At 55.0% G+C, this 13650-nt stretch overlaps 2 protein-coding genes across 6 annotated transcripts in view; both read right to left on the bottom strand.

Moving 5' to 3' along the window:
• Positions 1–38: 38 nt before the first annotated feature.
• TOR2A (torsin family 2 member A) lies at positions 39–3929 on the bottom strand. Of its 2 annotated transcripts, XM_057724786.1 has the most exons (5): positions 3730–3929; positions 2855–3120; positions 1929–2104; positions 1117–1244; positions 39–798 (listed from the first exon to the last, which is right to left on the bottom strand). In XM_057724786.1, exons 1-5 carry the CDS (start codon positions 3878–3880, stop codon positions 554–556), a joined length of 966 nt encoding a protein of 321 aa, XP_057580769.1. In that variant the 5' UTR covers positions 3881–3929; the 3' UTR covers positions 39–553. The 2 variants fall into 2 exon arrangements, with proteins under 2 accessions (XP_057580769.1, XP_057580770.1); XM_057724787.1 differs by lacking the exon at positions 1117–1244 and having other exon boundaries at positions 663–798.
• A 1481-nt stretch (positions 3930–5410) lies between these two features.
• The window catches only part of SH2D3C (SH2 domain containing 3C), a 35695-nt gene continuing 27455 nt past the window's right edge, over positions 5411–13650 (bottom strand). For all 4 annotated transcript variants that reach the window (XM_057725125.1, XM_057725124.1, XM_057725126.1 and 1 more), the window contains 7 exons: positions 12419–12543; positions 10372–10907; positions 9316–9431; positions 8584–8755; positions 7661–7772; positions 7084–7290; positions 5411–6096 (listed from right to left, as the gene is read on the bottom strand). In XM_057725125.1, the coding sequence (XP_057581108.1) occupies positions 5921–6096; positions 7084–7290; positions 7661–7772; positions 8584–8755; positions 9316–9431; positions 10372–10907; positions 12419–12543 (1444 nt within the window). In that variant the 3' untranslated portion in view covers positions 5411–5920. The remainder of the gene's footprint in view (positions 6097–7083; positions 7291–7660; positions 7773–8583; positions 8756–9315; positions 9432–10371; positions 10908–12418; positions 12544–13650) is intronic.

The following is a 13650-nucleotide window of genomic DNA, read 5'->3' as shown; positions in this document are numbered from 1 at the left end:
CCTCCAGGGCAATCAGAACCTCAGCCAACACGCCTCTGTCCCATGGCTACGTTTATTGTATTCGTTCTCTTCTTTTACAAAATTAAAAACTTGAAAAGCCCAGCCCGAGCGGCACATGGAGTCCCTCTGTTCACGGAGACAGAAGCCTCAGCCTGGCTTTACGATACTGGGACGGAGGGTGTGGGGTGGAGGGTTGGGGGTGTGGTACCAGAGCCAGGGCCGAGAGTAACAGAAGAGGAGGGAGAAGCTGCGGGCCACCGTCCCTGAGTTAAAATTCACATTTTAAGAAGGCTCAGGCTGGAGGGCGAGGTCAAGGCTCATTGAAGTTCTGGGGTGACCAGCAAAGGCCAAGATGCCCTCAGACCAGTGAGGAGGCCAGGGCCAGCCCTGGCCTTCTGTTTCAAGGCCTAGCCAACAGCCCTCCTCAGCTTCATGTTGTGCTCTGGGTCCCACTCTCCAGGAGGCGCAGGAAAAGGGACCCTCTGGCAGAGGCCCCAGGGCTTTCCTGCACGGCCTGGCCAGGTAGAGGAGGACAAGGATGCCACCTGGAGAGTCAGAGGAAGAAGGCGATCCGGGAAGCCACAGTCTTGCAGCCATTGGAGGAAAAGAGCTGCTCCTCGTCCGGGAAGAAAGTGGTGCTGTCCAGCACAGCCTGAACGACCTCATCCCTCGGCTCCAGGCCCAGCTGGGCCAGCTCGTTGAGCACACACTGCCGCACGTGGTGCCGCTGCAGGGGTAGGAAGGGCACCAGGGCGTCCAGGAGATGCTCTTCCATGATGCCCGTGTGCCAGAAGCCATCTGCAGGAAGAAGCGATGGGAAAAGGGCATGCTTTGTGGGGATCAGCTGGGCCCGCCCATCCCCAAAGGGAAGCGAGTGCGGGAACAACGGTGCCGGTCTTAATCCTCCCAGCCACCTTCAGGGTGCTGGGCTCAGGGACACTGTCTGCCAGCCCAGGGCGTCAAAGCCTGGGCTGGGAAGTACTGGGTCAGTGGGCAGAACATCAGACCTGGAGGGCCTAGCCCATGCCAGGGAGCCCATCCCATCCCTGGGTGAGCTCTGGGCATGAGATCCCAGCCTGGAAACCACTCCGGGGTGGGGTGCTTGGCTGAACTCACGGTTCGGGTTGTCCAGCACAGCCCGGGAGATGAGCGGCTCCAGCTCCTGCAGGCAGATCTCCTCACGCTCCCGGCGGCTGCGCCACGCCTCCAGTGCCACCTGGTTGATCTGCTCGCCACCAGTGTTGCTAAAACCACGGGGATGCAGACAGTGAGGGCAGGATGTGGCTCTTGCTTCCCATGTACCACCTAATGTGACCTGAGCCTCGGGGCCCAGCTCAGGGCCGGCAGGAGCCAAACCCACTCAAAACAGCCCAGGAACCACTTCCCCTCTCCAGAGCTTGTGTCCATAACCATGGCCCCTGGAAGTTCGCCCATCTGTGCTATGCACTTGACTGTTTATAGAACACTTTTAGGTCCCTTACCAACTTTCCCTCACCCAGCTTCTAGGAGAACGGGAGTGGGCATTAAGATTGGCCCTGATGTTCAGAAGAGGAGATGGGAGCTCAGAGAGGTGAAGTGATTTGCCTGAGGACACACACCTGGGACTCTCAGAGGTGGGACTGGAACTCTAGTCCTGTTTTTCCAGGCCTGTGTCCTCTTGGCCATAAAAGAGGGAAAACTCTTAACCCAGCAGGGGTTCCACAAAGAAATGAGGATTAAGAGACTGACCTGGGCTTTGAGAATGTCAAAGGGAGGTCAACCACCTTGAATGACAGTGTCACCAGTGAGAGTGTGGGGGACTTTGGGAAAGCCCAAATGAAATGCACCCAGGGGAACAGTATTCTAATATGGGACCACAGGCCAAGACTAGATAGCTGAGATCTCTGACGAGTGTCCCTGCGCCATGCCTGCTGCAAAGCCGGCCCTACCTGATGAAGATGAAGATGGCTTTGCGATAGTTGGTCCCATAGACAACCCAGGAGGAGCCCAGGAAAGGTCGCAGGACCTCTATCAGGCCTGGGGCAAGCTTGTCCATCTCATCGAAGAGGAAGAGGGAGCGGCTGCAAACAGTGAGGTTCCCCTGGACCCAACTCTTAAGATCCTTCTGTGGGAGAAAGGCAAGAGTATGAGGGGGCCTGGAGATGCTCCCCCAATCCCAGATTTCTTCCCAAAGCAAGAATTAATCTCCTTCCCAGGAAGATATGGTCTCCCAGAGAGCACCAATCCTTTAATAGTACTGATGATGAAACTGTGGCCTAGAGAGGGACAGAGACTTGTCCAAGCTCACATAGCAAGTCAGCAAGAGAACAGGGACTCACACCCAGGCTGTGCACCTGCCTTCTGAGGGCTCCTTCCCTGACACCTACTGCTTTCTAGAAAAGGGTAAGGCTCTTCCCTGCTCCCTGAACCTTCCCAACAGAGTTGACAGCTGAAACAGATCAACCTGGAAAATACCTTGCAATCAACAACAACAATAGCAGTAAGAGCTAATATTTCCCGAATGCTTACTCTGAGCCTCAAACTGGGGCTAAGGGCTTTATAGAGAGAAGATAAGGCAGACTGTCTGGCAAAGGTAAGTGCCCAACAAAAAACACCTGCAATCCTATAATCCCATGTCCCTCACAACAACCCTGGCAGGTAGATACCATTACTGGCCCCCAGGAATTAAATCAAGAACTCCCTGCCAGGTGGTACCACGCCAAGCTTTGTTCAGGATGGGTCCTGAGGGCTGAGGCTTCAACTGGCTGTGTGGCATGAAGCAAGTGATTCCCCTCTCTGGGCTCAGGGATCCCTCCATCCCTCCCTAGTGTCTGGCAGTGCAGGCAGAAGGTGGTCCAGGACACAACCAGCCTACCTTGTAGCGCTCCATGTGGCTGGGGTGGGGGAAGTGGATGACGGGGGAAAAGTGGTGCACGTGGGGGCTGCGGAGGCCACCCCGGAAGAGGTAGTGTGCCAGCAGGGAGCTGACATAGGACTTGCCGGTGCCAGTCCAGCCATGCAGAGAGAGGACCAGCGGCTTGGTGGGGGCTGGATCCTGCACGAAGGCCTTCAGTGCCTTCACCACCAGCGCCCTGGCCAAGTGCTGGCCTGCCAGGTGCTGAGCCAGATCACACTCCAGACCTAGGGCCACAAGAAGGGCAGCGTCAGAACTGAGAGCACACGCCCGCCACGGAAGAGGTTCAAAAGGGAAGTCATGTCTGGAACCTGGTCTGGGAATCCATGTTCTGGGACGTTTTTACAAGTTGTCTGAGCAAAGGGAGTGCGGAACCTTGGGGTCTCGGCCGCAGGAGTCACTCTCAGGCCTGACTCAGCTCGGCAGCGCCCCCACCAGGTGGTCCTCTGAATTGCGCTCAGCCCTAAGTGGGTGCGAGCTGTCAAGAGGGGCTGCCCAGGCCTCCCGCCCATCCGCAAGGCAGGCTTCTCCCCTGACGCCAGTCCAGTACGGAGATCTTAAACTTCCCCCCAAGGCCCTGCTGTCAAAGGCCTCTCTCAATCCTCGCAGGGCTCTGCCTGGACCCCAAACAGGCATCCCCAAACCCTCGCCCCAAGTCCCGTGCCCCAACGTCTCAGGGTCCTTCATCGCCGGGCCCACTTCCGGCCCTGGCCATCCTGAAGCCTAGGGGTCCCACTCTCGGTTCTACTCTCCAGCTCCGGCCCCGGTGCAACCCCGGGGTCCGAGGGCTCCCCGGTGCGCCGGCCCCTCGGGTCCGGGATCCCACGGCTGCTCACCCTGGAAGTCGGGCCGGAAGTCACATTCACAGAAGGTGCCGAAGTTGCAACGCAGCGAAGTCAGGTCCCAGGCGGCGGCCGCGGCCGAGACCAACCCGAGCAGCCCGAGGAGCGAGCCCCAGGGCTGGCAGCCGCGCGTCGCAGCCGCCATCCGGGTGAGGCCGGAGCTGGGTCTACGGCCACCAACCTCCCCTTCCGAGAACTACAACTCCCGACATGCATCGCTTCGCGGCGGCCAGCGCCTGTGGCCTACAACTCCCGGCTCCCTTCTCTCCCCTCTCAAAGGCCCGCCCCGTCGTCCCGCTGCAGGCCCTGAAGGTAGCCTCCAGGGGGAGCCCGCGAATCGTCCAATCCAGGACTGCGGGCTGCGTTTCCATGGCCACGGTAACTAGGGGACCATCACAGTAGCTTCGAAAGAATAATGAATGAAGGATTATGACCACAAAGGGTGATGTAATAATTGTAGCAAAAACTTGTGCGGCGCCTTACACCTTGCAAATAGCTGTTGGCGAACACCTACTATGTGCTGCTAACATTAGGTGCCTTATATATCTTATGACAGCAGTACCTGTCATACAGAGGAATGGTGATATTTCAGTGAGGTACAGGCACATGAAGTGTTCTGGCTCACAAAGTAGTAAATGATCACTGAAAATCCATTATGGGACTTCCCTGGAGGTCCAGTGTTAAAACTCCGTACTTCCACTGCAGCGGGTGTGAGTTCGATCCCTGGTTGGGGAAATAGGATCCCACATACCACAAGGGTGGTCAAAAAAAAAAGAAAAGAAAGAAAGAAAATCCATTATGTATGAAACATGGTCGTCCCTTACCTAACAGCTACTACGCGCTAAGTGCTTTAACAACAACCCAAAGGGATTGGTTCTGTTATTGTCCCCATTTTATTGAGGAAACTGGGGCCCAAGAGGTTAAGCCCCTTATCCAAGACCAGCCAGCTAGTGAACTGAACCCCAGTCTGGCTGCTCCAAAGATCTAATGTACTGTGTTTTCCAGCCTCTCTTGGTCAAAGGATTCATAAGGCAAAGGATGCCAGACGTTTCAGATTCAGTGCACAGGCTCCCCAGGCCTCCAGCCTGGCCTGGAATCATGTTGATCCACATTGCCTACCTCCCCAACCCGTGAAATCAAGACAACTGCCTTCATAGCCCCCCTCAAAGATTCCCTGCTCCACCCACCACACACACACACACACACACACACACACACACGAAGACTTCTGGGGCCACATTTCGAAACTTGAAAAGAAATGAGTAGTTCCCAGTGTTGAGAAAAGGAAAGAACTCCAGGTCAGGATGCCCAGGTTCCCGCTTTCCTCATTCTGCTGCTGTGACTCGGGGAAAGTCCCTTCTCCCTCCAGTTCAGTTTTCCTGAGGGGAGATGGAATCTTAAATTTCATAAAGCCCTTCCACCCCAAATATCTGGGATCCTGGGTTATACATTTGTGAGAAGCTTTGCTGTGACTTCCAGAAGCAGGGAACGGGGAAGGAGCGGGGTCAGGTCAGTATTTCTCCTACTGGTTGGAATGAGCTGTTTCTCTCCCCTCTGGTTTGTGAGCTCCTCCAGGACAGGGACTGGGTTGTAGTATTGGCTGTAATTCTGGCTCCTGGCACAATCTGGAATGTTTCAAGTGGTAATAAGTATTTCTTGAGTGAATTTTCCCACCTTTCACCTGAGAAAAGACACTTCCTTCCACCCCAAAGCCCCCTAAGAGACAGATGAAAGAGTCATAAAAGTTTATTATATGAAAGAAAGAACATGGCTTCTGTACATCTATTTACAGAACAGACAGATGTATTTACAGCCAGACGGAGGCCTTGGTGTCAGTGGCAGGGGGTGGGGGTGGGGGGCAGCCAGGTGCCTGGAGAAGAGTGAGGAGGCGTGAGAAGGCTCCCATGGCCCAAACACAGGGCACCTCAGCAGGAACAGGGGAAGCAGAAGCTGGAGGGAGAAACAGGGGTTCCAGTTCTTCCTGAAGGGAAACTTGGTGAGTAAGTAGCAGGTGCGATGGAGCCCAGAGTCCACATAGGACCCCGGAGGTGCAAGGGAGATCCTGGAGTTGAACCCAGAACATTCTCGGGCTGATCACAGTGTCCCTGGGGTGCTCTGGGGAAAGGTCTGTGCCCTTCTGTCCCTGTTGCTGCCCGCAGCTGCAGAGGGGAAGGGTCCGTGGGGGTCACAGTTCGCTGGAGCGGACGGCAGGCTCTAGTTTGTGAGACAGGGCAGTGAGGACCTTGTCGAACTTCTCGTAGCGCCGGGCCTGGCTGCTACTGGCACCCTGGCTGCCCCAGAGGAGGCGCATCTGGAACTCAGTGCTGAACACCTCGAGGAGCTCTGGCTGGGCCTGGAACCCTGCAGGGTAGGGCACAGGGGTCAGGGGACTGCCACCGGGCGGGGGAGGCCGGGACTCCTACTCAGCGCCACCATATCCCTCAGGGCCCCATTCCAAGGGACTCCCCCCCCCCCCCGCCACCTCCACCAGGGATCTCACAGGTTTGCTGATGGGCATGACCAAACAGTTCAGCACCCAGTCTTTGTCCTACTATTTGCAACATATAATTTTAAAATGACTAGAAGATAAAATACTAATGTTAATTTGGGGGAAGATATGGGGTGATTTTTCTTTTCCTTTTTGTATTTTTCTGCAAGTTCCAAAATTTCTCCTAAGAAACGTATATACATTTTGTAAGTAAATGTAAAAAGAAAAAATGTTTTGGTTCTTTCTGAAGTGGAAAGACATACGCCAGAATGCTCACGGCATTTACCACCAAGTAATTGTTGGTGATTTGTTCTATCTTGTTTTTTGCTCAGCTGTTATTTCCAATTCGTCTACAGAGAACTTTTGTGACTTAAATATTGCCTAAAGAAGTAAAAGGTGGATTGTCTGAAGCCATTCTCTCTCTGCTCCTTCCACAAGGACGAGTTCTACTTTTTGACTAGACTGTGAGCTCCTTGAAGGCAGGGCAGATCTGCCTCAGCCCCAGGGCCCCAGGACTGTGCTTTGCAAACCACCTTGTAAAGTAGGCCTGTTAGGATGCCCACTTCACAGATGAGAAAGCTGAGGCTCACAGAAGCTAAGATACACAGCTTCGGTGCACTGTGAATCATCTCTGTGTCCCCCCTATCCAACCTGGTACCTGCCACTAACAGTTGTTTGTCATACTGCTGAATGAGTGAAGAAAAGGGGTGAGAAAAAGAAGTCAGGGAGATGGGGCAGGAGAAAGGGACGGAGAAGCACGAAGGGATGTTTGGAGGAACAGGGAGAGCACGTCACGTGGAGGGAGGCCCAGGCTGGCAGGAGCAGTGGCGGCGTGCCCCCAGATGCCACCCGTGACTCACCCTGCAGCTTGACCTCGGCGTTGGTGTGATACAGGCCGCCGTGGTGTGCCACTGTGCGGGCGGCCTCCAGGTGGGCCAGCACCACCTCCACACCATGCTCCGTGCTGCCCCAGGGCTCGGGGCCCTCAGCTGGGGCCGAGTCGCACTCCAGCAGAGTGATGAGCGGCAGCACGTGAGGAAATGTGGTGTTGCTCAGCGGCGGGCCTTCTGCAGGGAGGGAGACACGGTGCTTAGAGGTCTCAGAGGGCCCTGCCGTCCACTGCGGTCCCAGAAACCAAGGATGTGTTAGGGGAAGGGGCCTGCCTGAGGTCCCAGAGAGAGCCCCCAGGGATTCTGACTCCTGAGACAAACCCTTCGGATTCCTCCAGCTGAACCCACTGCAGCCTTGGCCCAGCCCAGGGGCTGAGGCTGGACCCACACGCAGCACACACGGTTGCCTGTTGCAGAAAGTGAGCTTGAGAACAGTCTGCACAGAGCTCAGTCAGGCCCTCATCATCCTCCCCACTTGGGAGAGTCTTTGCTGGCCCAGAGAGGGCTGGAACCTGTCCAAGGTCACACAGCCAGGTGGGGAAGGTACCTTTGCCCTCATTGAGGCTCTTGAGAAATGGCTTGAGCTTCTTCTCATAGAGGATGGCACCCTCCGTGTGTCGCTGCCGCAGGGTCACCCACGTCTGCTCCAGCCGGGCAATCTGGGGAGACCACACTGTGAGCGACCAGCCAGGGAAGGGGCCCCCTGGGGCCACAGGCCACTCGACCGAGTGGACACCCAGATGTGGAATAATAATTATTAGTATAGTCACCATTCGTGTATCAGGGACAGTGCTGATGGCTTTCCACACATCTCCTAGGAAGCCCGCACAATAACCCATTTTACAGATAAGGGAATGAAGAGTAAGAGAGAGGGATGACTTGCCCAAGGTTATTCCAAAAATAAGTGGCAGAGCTGAGACTTGAGCCACTGCCTCTGGGACCCTGTTGCTACTGTTCATGAGGCAAAGGAGAGGAAGTGTAGCGTGGATGAGGTACGGGCTCTGAAATTAGACAGACCTGATTTGAATCCCAACTTTTTCAGCTTCTGTGTGACCTTAGGCAAGTACTGCTCTGCCTCAGTTTCTCCATAAGTGAAATGGGAACGAGAAGGGCATTTCCTTTCGAGATTGTTTTGAGGAACCAGTGCTTCTAAAGTACTCGATGTAGCACCTAGCATATAGTTGGTGCTTGCTAAATGAGCACCACTTTATATTTATTCTTTAAACTCATATAATGCTCCTTGTTCATTTTACAGGTGGGGAAACTGAAACCAGGGAAAGGGAAAGACTTCATTTGGGAGCAGGTCAGCACTTAAAGGACTCAGTTCTCCCAGTTACCCTGTCACTAATGCTGCCTAGGAGGTCACAAATTTCTTCCTGATTCATTATACACCCGTTCCAAAGGAACTCATCCCAGGGCTCCTCCCACAGGGACCAGCTCATGCCCGGCTCTACCTGGGCCCCTCAGTACCTGGGCCATATCCAGGGCGCCCATGACTGCGGCGAAGCTGAACATGTTGCCCATGGTTCCCCGAAGCTCGGCCGCCAGCTGGATGGTCTTGTGCAGAAGCGCTGCCCGCTCCTCAGCGGAGCCCGTGCAGCCCAGGATGTCCACAGCCAGCATGATGGACATGGTGTGGAACCTGTCGGAGCGGCCAGGTCAGAGGGGCGGGGCCAGGGACCTAGGGTTGGGGGTCCTTGTGGTTGGGCGCCGAGGGGCGGAGGGCAAAGCCAAAAGTGAGAGATTGTAAAGGGTCAATGAGATTAGGGGGCGCGGCCAGAGCGAGGAAAAGCAAAGCTAAGGGCTTCTGATTGGTCAGTATGTCGGGGGGCGGGGCCATAGGCCCTCGAGCGCCAGGCTGAGGGGCTTGTGACCGATCAGCGGAAATCGTTGGAAACCGTTGGGCAGAGCTGTTCTAAGAAAGGAGAGAAGCCAGAGCTCGTGGGCGGGCCAAGTCTCACGGATTCTGATCGGTCAAGAGGATGCAGAAGGTGAATTCGGAGATAAAGGACTCCGTCTTTGGAAAACCAAGATTACTTGGAGCTGGATGTCGAGAAGTAGCGATTGGTCACTGGGATAGGGGGCGTGGCCAGAACCCCTGGGAGCCGAGGTGAGAGACTGTGATTGGCCAACCGGCCACAGCAAAGGGCAGGGAGACAGGCCCAGGGGGTTCCCCGCGAGCCCCGCGTGTGCTCTCCTTACCTTTCCAGCAGGTCTAATCGTAGCTGCCGGCCATGGGGGAGAGTGAGCAGCTCCATGCCCCAGCGGACTCCCATTAGGGTCTGCATCTCCTTGGTAACGCCCAGTATCCTAGCAACCTACAAGGACGCCCAGAGGGCTGATTAATTTCCTGTCGTGGCTAGACCAAGCCACCTGGGAGTCAGAGAGCTTTATCTAGGAGGGCAGCCGGGCTGGGAGACGGGATTTGAATTCCAGCTCTACTGCTAACCCTCTGACATGGGGCAAATGAGCCTCGTTCTCCCCATCTGTGAAATGAGGGATACATGGGAAAATGCCCAGAGGTGTCTGACATGTGCCAGGGGCGCCCAGGACACCCTTATTCCAGCAGGCAAACCGGAGGTCCAGGGAGGGAAAGGGCTTGTCCAAGGTCACACACGGGGCCTAGAACCAAGGGCTGCTCCATTCACGCCTAGCACTCTTCACGGAGCTACATCTCTGCACTGTTTCTTTTCTTGCTTCTTGAGCTCAGAGATCAGTGCAAACCAAGTAATCAGTGTCCTTCCCCCACCCCCAAACTCCAGAGGGAGAAACTGAGGCGTAGAGCAAGTCACGGTCCTTAGATGGTCAAGATTCATTCAAAGCAAAGGCCCAGGCATTAACAATTTATGGACCTAGGCAACGAGTTTTGTCCAGTAGGGGTGGGGGCGGGGAGTCGGAACTTTTATATCCCCTGGGCCAGCCAGACTGACTCGCACCAGGCTTGACAAGTGTCCCAGGGAGCCAGATGCCACTGGCTTTCGGGACTCCTCGGTTCCAGTGCCAAACTGACATCTGGAGGAAGCAAGAATATCTCAGTTTTTGCTTTTTTTAAAGAAGAAAATGGGGGCCCAGAGAGGTAAAGTGTTTAGTCAGAGTCACACAGCAAGTGAAGGACAGCCATGAAGTGAGAATCCAGGCCCACTCACGATACTTGGGAACTTAGGGACCAGCTCCTCACCACCTTGACCACCTTGACCCCTGTCCCAAAGCCAGAGGACAGAGGTGCTGCCCTTGCCCCAGTGTGCACCCAGCACCTACCAGGCAGTCAACCTTGGTGACGTGCCGGGCCAGCGTCCGGGCATCGACCTCTGCCAGCAGCTCCTTGACCTTACGCAGGAGGTTTGCCTCCAGTGGCCGGTTATCCTTGGGGATCAGTAGTGACTGGAAGGTAGCCGGGTTGAAGGAAGAGGTGGCTTCCACAATGGGGACTTTGAAGGTCCTGCCCCCATCCCCTTCGGGGGCCCCATTTTCTGACAGTTCCTTAAGCCTCTCCCCATAGCTCCTGGCCTGCCGGCTGGAAGCCTCAGCTGCCACCCACTCTCGGCTGCCACGGACAGGAGGCTGGAGCTGGCAGTAATGGCCAGAGTCCGGGTCACTGTAGCTGCTGAGCGATGGTGATGGGGAGGCCTTGCAGAGGGTGTGGGAGGGGCTGGAGTAAGGGCCCTTGTCCGACTCCCCAAGGGGCTTTGGGGCACTTCCGGGACACAGCTGGGGTTCGCTGGAGCGGCGGGTGACAGGGGAGGCAGGCAGTGCTGTGGCTGAGGGGACTGAAGGGGCAGCATGGACACGGGTCACTGCAGGGAGATAAAGAGAGAGGATTGGTTACCATGACTCCCTACCCAGCAAGGTTCCCCCACTCCCTTCCCAAAGGACAGGCTCCATCCACCCTCTAGGGCTGATATCCCTGTGCCCAGGCCAGGCCCAGCAGACACTGGCACACTGACCAGCCCTCAGTGATACTCTGAAATTACCTGGACCCAAAGGGTCGCACTTTCCTACCCTAAGGCTGCTGCAGCCTTGGGGAAACACTGAGCTGCCTGAAGGTGATTCAGAGAAGCTAAGCACTTGGTGGAGGTCACTGTGTGGAATTATTTCTCAGTGAATTAGTAATAATGATTTATTGAGTACATGTGTTCTGGGAGCTGGTGACATGCAGGAGATACACTGGTCAAAACAGTAAAACCATCATCCCAAATTAGAGATGATGTTTATTGAGCTCTTACTGCCTGTGAGATGCTTCTCTGCACAGTAGTCCATTTAACCCTCTCAGTGTCCTGTGAGTAAGTACTTTTATGACCCTCATTCTCCAGATGAGAAAACTGAGGCTCAGAGAGGCCAACTGACCTGCCTGAGGTCCCCCAGCCAGCAAGGGGTAGAGCTGAGATTTAAAACCAGGTTTTAAGTCCTCCCTCCTGGGTACTTCCCTGTGCCGCACTGCTTAGAAATTGTCCAAGAAATAATTTGTGGCAGGCATTTTAACATTGACACTCAAGGGTGTTGTTTTGAAGTTAAGTTGGCAGTGACGACAAGCTGGCAGGCCCGTGTTTAGAGGAGAATTTGTGGCAACTCATACAGAAGACAGCAACATGGCAACAGTGTCTCCCAGCAAAGCTTCCTCCAGGGCTGCCCCTCTGTCTGCGCGCTTTGCCTGTCATGTGGACAATAGGCAGCATGGCCTGTAAAACATTTTTTTTTCCTTCCAGAAATGAGCTAGTGGCATGTTTCTACAGTAGAAATTTCTTTGCCTTTAAAAAAGCACAGTGCTCTGCGCTTTTTGCTCCATTTTGCTGTGAATCTAGAACTTCTCTGAAAAGGTCTATTTAAAAAAAATAAAATAAAACAAAGCGAGCATAACTAGCGCAGTCTGAGCCCACCACTTGGAATCAGGGATACATTAAGTCCCAGCCAATGCAGGGCCTGACAGAGCACCCCACACACGCAGGCACTCGAGCAATGGGGGCTGAGGGTTGCTGACTGCGTGCACTTCACAGCACTGGAGCCCAGATTCAGCAATAGTCAGGAGAATGCGCTGGAAACCACATGCACAATTCCTGGTACCCCATAGGGACTCAAAGAATCGTTGCAGAACGAATAAGCCATGGATATGTTTTGCATGTCAACATTGATAGTTCCGCTAGCAAGTTTTTAGTATCAACTCTTGCAAGGCATTGCTCTCAGAAAAGAGGTAGAAACACACATGATCACACACTGTAACAGAAGTCATCAAAGACAGCACATACATGCGCACACATGGCCACTCCCACCAGATCCCCCCACCTGCCCCTACCCCCTCCGCAGTCCATACCTGTACTATAGGCAGGGGAGCTGGGGTTCTCAGAGATGGGGGACATGGGCGAGTGCAGGTCTGGGATCTGGTCCATGCTGAGTGCACAGTTGCGGATGGATTCCCGGGGGTGGGGCAGTGATGTGCTGTGGAACAGACATCTTCATGAGCAGAGAGCCCAGAGGTCAGGGTCCTCAGCTAGCATTAGGACCCCCACCTCTGCCTCCATCCTAGATCTGCTGAACTTCAAAGGCAAAAAAGGCTTGGAGATGATCAAGTCCAACCTCCCAATTGACAGGTACAAAAACTGAAGCCCAGAGGAGGAAGGGCTTGTGCAGTCCACAAACTGCACAACTGTTCTCTCCCTGGGAACCTTTTCCCCAACTTGGAGAATAGTCTGAGGAGAGAGGCTAGCAGGAAAGGTGGGCAGGCCAAGGGAGCCAGGCCCACCAGGCTGGCCCCTCCTCGCTGCTTCCACATGATATCCAGGATGCCTTGGGCACACATGGCCTGTGGATCCTGGCACCGTTTTGATCACTGGTTCCAAACCACAGGCCAAGTGGCTACTCCCTACAGGGTATCCAACCAGCAATTCCTTGGCTGACAGCACCCGGCTCAGGCCCAGGGAGATGGGACCTATCCAAGTGCTGGTGGCACAGGATGGCAGGTCTTGCTGCAGACAGTCAGGGAGGCCATAGAAATTAGGGACATAGCTTTGGAATTGAGGACCTGGGTTTGAATCTGGGTCCTACCACTCTCTAGCAAGTGGCTTCCCCTCTCCTAGCCTGTTTCTTCATCTACAAAGTGGGGGCATGGACAGAAGCCACCTCCCAGGAGGACGTGGGAGTCCGTGATGTTGGGCACAAGAGCACCAGGAGAGGGCCAGGTACACAGTAGGGCCTCAGGAATGATTTGCTGCTGTGGCTTTTCCAGGGATCAGGGCCTGGTGTCACCCAGCCCCAGATAATTGGATGTCATCAAAAATGTCGCTGAGAACATTCCATTCCCTGTGGGGTGGTTTGCATCCTGCAAAGCCCTCTGTTCTGATGCCCACCTTGGCCGAGTTTGGTGGGGTGGGGTGGGGTAGCATTGGCCACAGGGACCAGGCGCCTGTCTGGGACAGGACAGCACCCAGGGCTCCCCCTAGGCCAGAGGGGGCTTTCTGAGTGAGAGCCCTTTATAGGTAGGAACATGGAGGCAAGAGAGGAGGAATGTCAGGGCCAAGGGCACACAGCTAGTCATAGCAGAGCTGG

Source organism: Hippopotamus amphibius, chromosome 2, assembly GCF_030028045.1.
Source record: "Hippopotamus amphibius kiboko isolate mHipAmp2 chromosome 2, mHipAmp2.hap2, whole genome shotgun sequence".
In the NCBI taxonomy this organism is placed as follows: domain Eukaryota; kingdom Metazoa; phylum Chordata; class Mammalia; order Artiodactyla; family Hippopotamidae; genus Hippopotamus; species Hippopotamus amphibius.
Note: the sequence above shows the minus strand (reverse complement) of the source record. Positions and strands in the feature narration are given on the sequence as shown.

What these genes read in the sequence shown, in the direction of transcription:
- TOR2A (XM_057724786.1), bottom strand. Translation starts at nt 3,880, where the DNA reads ATGGCGGCTGCGACGCGCGGCTGCCAGCCCTGGGGCTCGCTCCTCGGG. An exon ending in GCCACATGGAGCGCTACAAG is followed by an intron (nt 2,105 to 2,854) that starts GTAGGCTGGTTG and finishes TTTCTCCCACAG; the next exon opens with AAGGATCTTAAGAGTTGGGT. An exon ending in TGTGCTGGACAACCCGAACC is followed by an intron (nt 799 to 1,116) that starts GTGAGTTCAGCC and finishes TTCTTCCTGCAG; the next exon opens with ATGGCTTCTGGCACACGGGC.